We start from the raw sequence: 12,448 nt of genomic DNA on the forward strand, positions 1-12,448 counted from the left end.
TTCACTTACAACACCCTCAAAACAACAAACAATTGGGAGAAAAATAGCTGTTCTAATATCTTTATTATTGTGTCCTCTCAAATTTTTCTTCTTTCCCCTGATTTACTAAAATTGTTTTCTAATTTCTGTTGCCCTTACTGACCTTTTCATTGTAAGCTCTTTCTAGTAGATTCCTGGACTTGAAGTGAGTTAAGGTTTTATGGTCTAGTTTCTCAATTTAAAAAACCACATCAAATACTCCCAATCTCTTTAGCCTAATCATACTATCCTCTAATCAAATAATTTTGATACAAACTCATGAGTTTTTATCCATAAAAACTCATAATTTACTGCTAACAATGTAAAGATTACAACCAAAACCAAAGAAAAGACTATAAATTATTTTGCAAGGATATACTTTCATAACATTGTTATATAACCCCCAGTCAATTTGGGAAATGTTTTAGTGGGTTAAATAATATACAATAGGGTTTGGCAATCTTCTGGAAGTAGCATGCAAAAATCTACATCTATTCACACTAATCTAAGGTTTTGTGTGCCAGTAATAACCCCTCTCTTTCAAAAATCAGTATAGATGCAAATTTCCATGCCACAGTATTACCAGAGGGATTAAGACCTATTTTCATTGCAAATATTCTGTTTCTCTTAGGAGACTATGTGACCAGGAATGGGAGTGTGACCTTGGTCTCACCCAGATGGGCAGATGTGTTTGGGGGAGGAGGAGGCAGAATAGAGCTATGGAAAAACCTTAGGCTTCTGAAGGAAATATGTTTGGAAAGTAGAAAAATGCACAACTCTTTAAGGAAAAAATTTAAAAAGTTTATTGTACACTTATCTACATGTTTAGTTAGTGTTAAATATAATATTTACATGGTCATATTGAATTCTCAAAACAAATAGAGGAAACTAAGACTGGAAAGATTTAACAAGCCTGCCATCAACTTAGAAGTCATCACTATCTTCCTCCTTGACACTCCATGGAGATGCCCAACCTGAAAAGTGTCGGAATTTATGTGATTATTTTCCTCCTCCAACTCTGATTTCAAATCTCAAGGTGTAGTTTCTGTTGCTCCAAGTTCACAACTATACTGCCTTTAAAAACAAGTGGTAAATAGATCAGTCAAAAAGTTTCTTCATGTTACTTTTTAAGTTTATTCATACTTGATGTGTGAAATAGCAAAAAATCAAATGATGTAAGAGTTTATAGTCTAAATATTCATACGATGAAATGAAATTCAACTTAAAAAAGGTAAGTCAATAATTCCACCAAATTTTCCCTTTTTAAGGTAGCTCTATCTCTAGGTCTTTTGTTCCACTAATCTTTCCTGATGTGCCAATTTTTTTCTTCCTTACATTGATTTTAAAAAATGGCCTTACCTACTGCTCCAGCTTGGATAGACAGGGTACTTCCTGAGCCCATGTTACCTGTTCAGGATCAATCAGACTCACCCTTTCAAGAATTTACAATAATATATATATAAGAAAGAGAGACTTGAATCATTAGGGGCAAGTCACCATGATAAACATTAAGAAGCAAAAATGCATCCAGCAATTATATTTTTTATTGCTTCCATTTATTGTTCTATTGGAGACAGAATTAGATAGGCAGTTGGTATAGATATGTAAATCGAGTTAGCTCAGATCAAGGAGGCCAATTTGAGTGAGTCCTGGAAGTTGGGGACTGCTCCCTGAGGGATTGAAATGCCTTCAGAGCCCTTCCTACACCCTTATCAAGATAACTTGCCCCAGAAATTGTCCCTCCATACACTGAGTTGTAAAAGTTGTTAATTAATATGTCCAGGGCTGCTCCATCCTGCTCTTCCCCCTTTAGCCCACCAGTTTCCCACCTAGCATTTCCACATTTCCTGGCCTAGTCAAGTACAAGGAAGGAGAAAGATAAGAGGAAGAAAGAAGGAGAACAAAGGAAGCCTAAGATATATAAAAGAGCAGAACACCTTGCTTCTTGTTATATCAGGATACCAGCTATGGCCCCCTTCTCCCTCCTGGGAGAGGTCTAAATTACCAAATGATTTCTAATAATGATCTTTTAAAGCAATTTCCAATTTGCCTGATGAAATGTGTATATAGAGGAAATCATCTACAACTGCTTTACTCTTTCATGTTTTCATTCTATCAAGAAAAATATTTCCCTGTCAGAGTGATTTTAGACTATTTTTAAAAACTGCTCTTATTTAGTTTTTCTGGAGTATCTGTTATTTTATCAATTTGTAAACCATAATCGACTTGAATAATGTTAGTATGGTTAAATACATTTGAAAGCTTCTTTATTAACTTTTATCCATAGAAACTTTGTTTTCATAAAATCCAAAATAGTGGACAAAATGACAAATCGTTTCTTTGTAGCATTACCTTCCCCCTCTCCATCCCAATACCACATGTATTTCAAGAACACAGTGATTAGAACCCCAGAAAAAATATAGTAGGTCTAACCTCTTTCAACGTGGAGAAGAACATAGTTTCAAGAGACAGTTCTTACTCTAGACCCAAATGTATTTTTAAATAATGGAGCAGAAAAGATCTTCTTGCCCCTATACTATATGGAAGTTTCGATTTTCATAATAAAACTTTTTAAAAGGGGAGAAATTCTTTAAAATAATTATCAACTCAAACTGGATGAAAATCTGTTAACATTCTCCAAAGCAGAAAGTGCTTAAGTTCTTCTATTCAGAATGCATTAAAGTCAATAAACAAGAAACATTTCAGGAGAGACCACCACCCTAGAATGTTCTTTTTATAATTAAAAGTGGTGAGCAAATCTGCAAAGAGCATCATGGAGTCTCACACTGGTAAAGGTCAGTGGATTTTATAAAAGTTTAAATAATGTGCCCACAGAAGAAAACAAAGAAAGAAAAGTGTTGTACCTAAAATTTGCCACATGGCCTGGAAAGAAAAATGTATGAAACACAGGTTTCTCCATCAATCCTAGGAAGGCTTGCTCTGTTGGGTATCCAGACATAAATCTTTTGGCAGGATCCGAAGTAGTTAAGTAAGAATCCAACAAACTCTAACTTTACTTTACTTTATCAATATTGTTAAGGGAATGATGTCATTGTTTAGGGGTTTTGCAAAGACATTCCATGTCACTTCAGTTTTTAATACCAGGCTGGAGCCTGCATGGTCTGCCAGCATAAGCCAGATAAACAAAGACCTGTAGTCTTTCTATTCATCTTGGGATAGTTACTCAGAAAGATTCTGGAAAATATGCCTATTATGAACTAAACATTTCACTTTTCATTTTATCCATGTGCCAGAAGTCCATTCCTTGGATAAACACTTTACAAACTGACACTCTCAAAGTCACTAAACATGATAAAGTATGTGTGCATCAGTTCAGGACGGATTAAATATTTTCTCTCCCATGACGAAAGAACAGTTATATACTATATGAAACCACCGGGCCCACATTCCTTTCCTTTTTTTTGTTGTTTTTATTTTGCATGAAAGATTAATTTTCCATTTCAACTCATTTGTTATGCAATCTTGGCTTTGGTAAATATCACTCAAGCAATATTACATGCAGAAATAGGATTTATTTTTTGAAATGTGCGATTTAAAGTTCTCTCATAAATATGCTTTCTTCCATTACTATTTCTTGCCTCTGATTACTGATTATTTTCAACTGCCTTTGCTAATATTTAAGTGAAGTGGGAGAGGGAAGGGAACCTAATGTATTCTCTTTAAGAGTTAAAACAAGGATCCTATGTGGTACATTAAGTATATTTGTAAACTATACAGTCAAAACATTCATCACAAAATGCTAAAACAGAGAACAGTAATTTATTACTTCTGTATGATTGTGCTAATTGCTTCTCTAGTCAACAAATTCACTATAGTCTTATGGTGTGATCGGAAGATTAGTTACAGAGACTGGGGATTGTAGCCAGTGCTAAAGCATATCTCTAGCAGGCAAGAAGCCCTGACTTCAATACATGCATACCATCCCCCAACTACCACTAAAAAAATAGAAGAAAGAAAAGAAAAGAGGATTAATTACAGTTGAGCTGTCTAGTTGTTTTCAGCTCTTGGGGAGGGGGATTAGATTTCTAGACTGAAACATAAAAAGAATAGTGTTACGTAACATTTTCAGTAGCATGTATATGTCCTATTTAAAAAATAAAAACATCTTCAAAAATGAATGTTTCCATCCATAGGAAAAATCACCAACTTCCTTGAAAAATATCCCTTTAAAATGGTTTTTGTGGTTAGATGTATGTTGCTCTGACATTACTCCACAGGGTATCAAGTATTATGCCTTACTCACCCTGATTTCCTTTATCTGGAATGTCAACTAAATTAACTGACAAGGGTAAGTTACCTAACACAATAGATGCAATGTGAAGCATATTTTACTTTTAGTCATTTCTATCACCTTTTTTGATGTTAGAAATAAACAATGACATTAAAGCAATTGATAAACAGCATTTCTGAAACCTGTTCTTTTTCCATGTCAAAAGTCAAAAATCAAGATGTTATTTTCATCTATGAAGATCAAAGAAATACTAAAAAAAATTTAAAGAAAAATCTGAAGCTACCCATAATTTACCAAATAATTAAGATTTCAGAGTGTAATACAGTTGATTTTGTAACTCTTAGCCTTCTTACTCTTTAAATTTAGATATAAAGGAATGACCATTTATTAGATAAATCCAAATTTTCTACATTCTTTGCTTGTGAGCTGACACAGATGCTAAGTAATTCTGTGGGAAAATAAAAACAATCATAGTCAGTCTTGTGATATTTCTCCACAATTAAAGAAAACCATGTATGCTAATTAAAAATAAAATGAGAAACTGAAATAAACACACAGAGTGGGAGTGTAGCCAACCTTAACAACATTCCACTGAAATCCATCTTGTAATACAATAGGATAGTTTGGCTTCCCAATAAAATAATCTGAAGATTGGAATATATTTGTTCGATTTGTATTTGAGTTTTGGATATGGTTCAAGACTCATCTGTCTCGTTGCCTTACTTTCTGGGAGAATTGAAGAGTTCAGTCAACTTATTTATTCAAAAGCTATATATTTTTGTTCATGTGAAATAGGAATTCAAATTTCCACTTTTTAGATTAATAGAAAAAAGGCATGATTAAACAGTCAGAATTAGTACATAAAATTATTGTCCTAACAAATATGAAAAAGTTCTGACTCATTTTAAACATATACTACCATTGTTTCTTTTGAATGTTTTTATTTAGTCATAAAATAAAATGATCTGAAAATACAATATTCTACTATAGAAAACAATTCTAATTATTTTCTTGATAAAAGTTCAGCTTATTCATTTTAAATGGAATGACATTTTTTAAAAAAGGCACTATAACAAAGAAAAATTAATAAAATTCCTTTCAAAGCAAGATGACAACCCTGTATGTGTGCTATATTTACAAAGCATTTGCACATGAATAAGCTTTGGTAGCAAGGCCTCCTCCTATCAGCCATACTCCAAGAAGCTTACGAACAGCAAAGGAGAGCCTTTCCATTCTCCCAGACCAAAAGGATAAAAAGGAAGGATGAGGTTCTGTCCCTTTTACAAATGAGGCTAAGTCTCTTTGTGGTTTATCCAGTTGCATTCTGGAGTGACAGAGCTGGTTCAGAGGAAATGTCAGGGCCCTGTCCACCACACAATCCTGCTTTCTTTCATAGAATAGTAACCTGAAATACTAAATTGCCTCAAAACCTTTGGGCAACATCTTTTGGTATAGAAAGGGTTGTTTAGTGACTATAGGATCATCTTTTGATCCTAAAGGCATTTGATAGATTCACTCAGCAGTCACAATATTCTGTAAATGACTCTCATTTCAAAAAATCAAAGCACTTAAATTGGTCATCAATTTGACACTGAGTCTCTTGTCACAGGGTATAAAGTAAATGTAAACCTTCTTGAGCATTAATGACATCACTGAAGTTAGGGGGTGGGGGAAAGCACCTCACCATAAAATTCTTTGGATTGGGAGGTTTTTCAGTGTAATCATACAACTGAAATTTCCCTGTTTATTTTGTTTCAAGGTAAAAGGGCTAATAGAAGTGTGGAAACTGAAGATCAGTTTAAGCAAGCAAACCAGGTAGCATCAGTTTTTTTTTATATACCATCTTACCTCCAAAATGGATTTCATATGGTTTATGACACCATGATACATAGAACATAATGAGAATAACCAAATAGAAGACTGAGAAACCATACACCTGAATAAATACATATTTCTGGTTCTTGTCTCCCTTAAGGCCTTGTTGAGGCAAATGAAATATTTAGAGATCAAATAAACTGATTGTGTGTTTTCTTTCAGTTCTGGTTGGGGTTGGGGGGTGGCAGGGAGGGAAGGTAAAGAAACTTTTGGTTAATTCAAGCACAAAGAAGAGTGCCATAAACAACCATGGCTTTGAATCCTAAAGATGTTTATATAGATAGAGAGCATATTGGTTATTCACTGTTGGGGATGGAGTGGTATATGAAACAGTCAAGCTTCGTAGGGAAAAGGAGACCCAGACTTTAGAATGCAGGTCAAAATCCATCATTCCTTCAAATGCATGAGAAGAGCCAGCCAGCCTGGCTGAGTGGAAACCCTCAGCACACCAGGCAGAAGCATTTCACATGAACAGTCCTAGGAGAAGCACTTAATTCAGCTGATACTGATATACTTATTTTGTCAATAGTAGCTACATGGTATGTAGGACTGTAGTAGCTGATTTTATTGTTCAGTCTGGCTTCTCTGGGTCAGAGTAATTTATCGGCCAACCAGTCAAGATTGGTCAGAAGTTGTGTGAAAGCCTTTAATACTAGAAAGGCTTATAACATATATTGATGAACCTGACCTGACGCTAGTTAGAGAATGTCTCCACGTCTGCCCCACATCCCAACCTGATGCTCATGGGTGTGGATACAGCACAGTACACTTAAGCACAGATTTCCTGACTGCCAGGGTTGACTGTGATCCCCAAAGGATCCTTCCTACTGTCTTCTTTCCTTGTTCTCTCTATTGGATTTCTCATGAAAGTTCAGTTTTTTCATTTTAAATGGAATGACATTTTTTTAAAAGGTACTACAACAAAGAAAAATTAATAAAATTTCTTTCAAAGAAAGCTGACAACTTGCTTTGAAAGGAATTTTATTAATTTTCCTGTATGTATGCTATATTTACAAAGCATTTTCCATTTGGCCGGTTGCTATTGTATCATGGAATTACAAGAGTCCTCTTTAGTTGCTCTCTACCAAGATCTCTGTAGTTTTTCACAGAGCTGATAGGTATGAAAATCTACATAATCTGTTCTTGATAAAATCAGTCCTCTCAGAAGGAAATGAAGATTGTTGAGCAGAAAATGTGTGCACTTATACCAGAGCTGAAGTTGGTATGAGACAGTGGGCTGCTTTTCCCACAGGGAAACCCTCTACAAGTAGAAGCTGAGGTAGGTAGTCCCTAACCTTCATGGTCCCCACCCTCACCTTTCCTGGCATAGACCATCCTAGTGGAAGTATTAGGGTCCAGTATTTTTGATCTGTCCACACAGGATAAAAGCTTCCTCCTGGAGTTGTAAGTAGGGGCTGCTGCCTACTTGACCACAACTGCTTATATTTGAGTTCCTGCAGCACTTCCCATAAGATCGGAGATGTATGCACATATCTTTAATTGGTTCTGTTTTTCTGGGAAACCTTGATTAGAGAGAGAGAATGGGGAAGAAGAGAGAATTGAGTCAGAAAGGAAATAAAGGAGCTTTCAGTGGAAACTCCTGACTTCCTCCCAGGATTTACTTTTGAATATGGAAATTCAAATTTTCTATGGCCAAACTTTTTTCAACCTTTTTTCTTGAAACTAATTCTTGCAACATTGAGAGGAATGGGATATGGCTCACATACCACCAACACAACCTGTTCTTACCAAGATTCAGTAGATTTTCTTGATTAAATGACTCTTTATTTGCTGTATGCCCTTAGAACAATTTCTAGAACTGGTAAGTGACTCTTTTATATGTCTTCCGCCAATCCAATATTTGTTGAGAAAAGAGTTCATTTTCAAAGTTGGTCTCTTGGGTATTTTTGTGAATATAAAGGAAGGGAATTTTGAAAAATCTATGATATAGGTGCATTACATATGTTTTTATATCACTTAATTTACTTATCATAAACTGATTGCCACATTTACAATGTGGGTGTTGCTTCTCTTTTTTTTCCCCACAGATAAAGACATGGATTCACAAGTAGAGGTAAATCATTAGAGCTATAATAGCAGCCGTTTGTTGCAAACACCAAAATATAGGTCTAATGCCAATATTCATGCTCCATAACCATGCCAGGGCACCCAGTAGTGGATTCAATGTAAAGAATGAAAAAACAAAACAAATGCTGAGTCCAACATCTAACTCTGGTTTCTATTTCCACCACAAAATTTTGTTAATTGCTGATACTACTAATAATGATGATGTAAAAATAACACACAACATCTATTGATCACTTACTAAATCCTAAGCATCTGCTAGGGATTATCTCATTTAATCCTTTTCTACAAAATAGATACTATAACTGAAGGTTATGTACTGGTGTAGGGTCATAGAGCTATAGGAGGCAAGAATCAGACTCAGTGGCCATGGAGCCAAGGTTATACAGTCATCCTATACAGAATTAATATTAATCATTGCTCAGGTTACATGAGACTGCCAAGAAAATGATATTTCTCTTTATTTCTCTGGGGAAATGTCAAATGCTTCATATGACCTATTATTATTTTCTCTTCTGAATGTCAGAGTGACTTCTAACAATTTCATCATTAGCCAGTATTTTTTTTTTCATGGAACTAACTGAAATCTGTTATGATTTAAGCTCTTGAGCTCAGTTTTTGATTTCCATAGAAAATAACCAATTATGAACAATTTGCCTAAGATAATGTTTTCTATCAACTTGAGAACTACTAAATGTGTGATAGCTGTGCACAGAATATAAGGATCTTGCCTAATAAAGTAATGAAAAAGAACCTCTTCAATGAATTTTTTCCCTCAAGAATAATCAGATTCTCTTTAAAGGGTATGATGATTAATTTTATGTCAACTTGGTTAGGTTATAATACATAGTTTTGGGTCAAACACCAGTCTAGTTGTTGTGAAGGCAGTTTTTAGATGTGGTTAACATCTAAATCAGTAGAAATTAAGAAAAGCAGATCCCTCTTTATAAAATGGCTGAGTCTCATCCAGTCAGTTGAAGGCTTCAGACCGAGGTTCCTGAGTGGAAGGAATTCTGTCTCCAGACTGCATTCAAACTCAAGATTGCAACATCAGTCCTACTGGAATTGCCAGCCTGCCAGCCTGCTGACTAATTTTAGACTTACCAGCCTCTATACTCATACCAGCCAATTCCTGAAAATAAATCTCTCTCTGACACCCTCCAACCCTCATATATCTCTAATTGGTTCTATTTTTCTGAGGAATCCTGACTAATACATAATACAGATAAAAAGAAGAATATATCATGAGGCAGCAAAGCAGAGAGATTCCTGAGATACTTTTTAAAAAAATATTTATTTTTTAGTTGTACTCAACACCTTTAGTTTGTTTATTTTTATGTGGTGCTGAGGATCAAACCCAGGGCCTCGCACATGCTAAGCGAGTGCTCTACTGCTGAGCCACAACCCCAGCCCCTTGAGATACTTTTCTGTGCTGGCCTTTGATTGTAAATCTCCATGCTGGAAGTGAAAATGCATCCCAGGGAATCTCTTAGCTTCCTCCCTAGAAGTTACTTTTGATTATACAAATTCAATAGTTTTTCATTACAAAACCCTTCAACTTTTATTTTTTTTCAAAATTTTAATTTTTGATTGAATCTTTTTTGTTCTAATTAGTTATACATGGCAATAGAATGCATTTTGACACATTGTACATAAATGGAGTATAATAACTTCTTATTCTTCTGGTTGTACATGATGTAGAGTTACACAGGTTGTCTAACCATATATGCACACAGGGTAATAATGTCCAATTCATACCACCATCATTCCTACCCCCTCAATTTTTATGCTTGAAGTAGGTTCCTATTACCTTGCATTTTCTTATATTACCTTAGTCCTAAATCCTATTTGAAAGAGAAGGTGCTAATCCCAATAATCTGATATTCAGCAGAATTTTACATCATCCAGAGTCATAAAAATAAAATTCAGAAATTTATTGAGAAATTCAAATACACCATTAGTTTTATTTAACATATGAAAATAAAAATTAAAATAATAATTGGTTCCTTGGAATGAAATACACTAAGAACTTTACAAGTCTATTCTTAGAGGAAATATTATATTAAAGGAAAGCAATTTCTCACCATTTATGAGTTTCTGTCAGTGAAGTCTCCTCTGCCTCTTGGTCAATTTTAGCTGAAAATGCAAGAAAAGGAAAGGATGTAATAGACAGTACATAATCTCAGGCAAAATATATTTAAAAAATGAAATTTATTTTAATGTTTTTTGACACTGGGAATTGAACTCAGGGGTACTCAACCACTGAGCACATCCCCAGCCCTATTTTATTTGGAGACAGAGTCTCACTGAGGTGCTTAGTTCCTCACTGAGTCCCTGCTGGGGCTGGATTTGAATTTGTGATCCTCATGTCTCAGCCTCCTGGAATTACAGGTATATGCCACTATGCCCAGTTTCTTTTATTTATATTAATTCTTATGTACTCCAACCAGAAGTTGAGTATGGATTTGAAATCCTTAAATGTCATATGATTAAAAAGATTATACAGTTTAGAACATTTTTAGGTTCTAAATAATTTGTTTATATTATTAGTATTATTTTTATACTAACTTGAGAAATGAAAACACTAATTTTATGTTTACGTCAAATGTGTCAGGGTTTACATGTCAATAATTAGCTGAAAATAATTCTCTCAAGCAAAAGTACAAACATGAAGTTAAGAAACTACATAGCTGGGTGTGGTGGTTCATGCTTGTAATTTTAGCAATTGGGGGGCTGAGACAGGAGGATTACAAGTTGCCTTAGCCACTTAGTGATGCCCTAAGTAACTTAATGAGACAATATCTCAAAATAAAAAATAAAAGGGCTGGGGATGTGCCTCAGGAGGAAAGTGCCCCCAGATTCAATGCCCAGGACCCCCCCCAACAAAAAAAAAGGAGGGGAGAGAAACCATCTAACCTTCTTTAGCTATGGAGCTATGGTGAGAATTCTAAACTCTTTACAATTGTGTTCAGATTGTACCAATTGTAACAGATCACAAGTGAAAAATCATAATCTTATTTTATCTAAAACTCTCCCTTTTGTGGTAGTGTGATAGTGTACCAATTTATTTGCTTTAATTTTGTTTAAATACAAAGAATGGTAGCCTGACACAAACTCAGAAATCAAATTTGGAAAGGAGATTAATACTTCAAATTGCTTAAAATCACCTACAAATTCCATTGTGTAAAATTAGCATTACACTGTTTTATGTATTATTCCATACCTACCCCCATCCCCGACCCCTCTCTCTCACATACACACACTTATATTTTGGGGGAAAAAATTCCAAAGACACTGCTATTTTCAGTCTATTTTATTAGAATAAAAAAAATTAGTCTTGACCTGTTCAATTAATTTCCTAGTTGGTGACTCAAAGTTTGAAAATCACTGAGCTATAGAATAAAAAGTAAACAAACAAACAAAACAAAAGAACAAATTTAAAAAATCCTGGAACTAGTAAATGAAGAAGTTGTCTTTTTATAATCATTTCCTTCTGGGCCACACTTGGGGCCATTTGGAGACATCAGAAGACAAAGTGGACCAGGGCCAATGGATTATTAAAAACCAGGAACTGTGCACAAAAGAAAACCCACGGACTCTTTAGCAATTGTCAAAGTATCTTTATCACTACTTAAAACACAATAGTACAGCTTTGGCTGGTTAATGTTTTACAACTTCAGGACAGTGTTTTCTCGAAGGTCTGTGCAGTATCTACAAAGTCATAACTAAGTGTCATACTGCCACTCTTTGCCAGAATTGTCAAAATTTAACAGGGATTTCTCTCTCTCACTATCTCTTTGCTCCCTCCCTCCCTCTCTCCTCCCTTTCTTCTTCCCTCCTTAACCTTCTCCCATTTCCATTGTCTCCTCCCTTTCCCTTTTTGTATTTTAGATTGTTTATATAAATTTACAAGTCAGTCATTAATCAGATTTAAAACAAAACAAAACAAAACAAAAAAACAAACAGAATCAATGTTCCATGATTTTACTTGGAAATGGTTCCAGTCTTATAAAATCTGCTCTGGCCTACCTAGCATTAAAAAAAAAAATGATTTTCTACCTAAAACAATTCTAGAACCACATAAAGTTTGTTTAAGGGAAAATAACAAAAGCACCACAATGTTTACCACTATCAGGAAGGACATTTTTTTCAAAAAAAAAATCTTTTTAAAATACAAAGAATAAGACTGAGATTGGAAGATAGACTTTCTGGACTATT

At 34.7% G+C, this 12,448-nt stretch overlaps 1 protein-coding gene across 3 annotated transcripts in view; it reads right to left on the reverse strand.

Moving 5' to 3' along the window:
• Positions 1 to 12,448, reverse strand: part of Fmn2 (formin 2) — a 336,378-nt gene that overhangs the window by 58,540 nt on the left and 265,390 nt on the right. For all 3 annotated transcript variants that reach the window (XM_078023011.1, XM_078023010.1, XM_078023012.1), the window contains exon 15: positions 10,315 to 10,366. In XM_078023011.1, coding sequence (XP_077879137.1) covers positions 10,315 to 10,366 — 52 coding nt within the window. The remainder of the gene's footprint in view (positions 1 to 10,314; positions 10,367 to 12,448) is intronic.

Source organism: Ictidomys tridecemlineatus, chromosome 10, assembly GCF_052094955.1.
Source record: "Ictidomys tridecemlineatus isolate mIctTri1 chromosome 10, mIctTri1.hap1, whole genome shotgun sequence".
Classification (NCBI taxonomy): Eukaryota; Metazoa; Chordata; class Mammalia; order Rodentia; family Sciuridae; genus Ictidomys; species Ictidomys tridecemlineatus.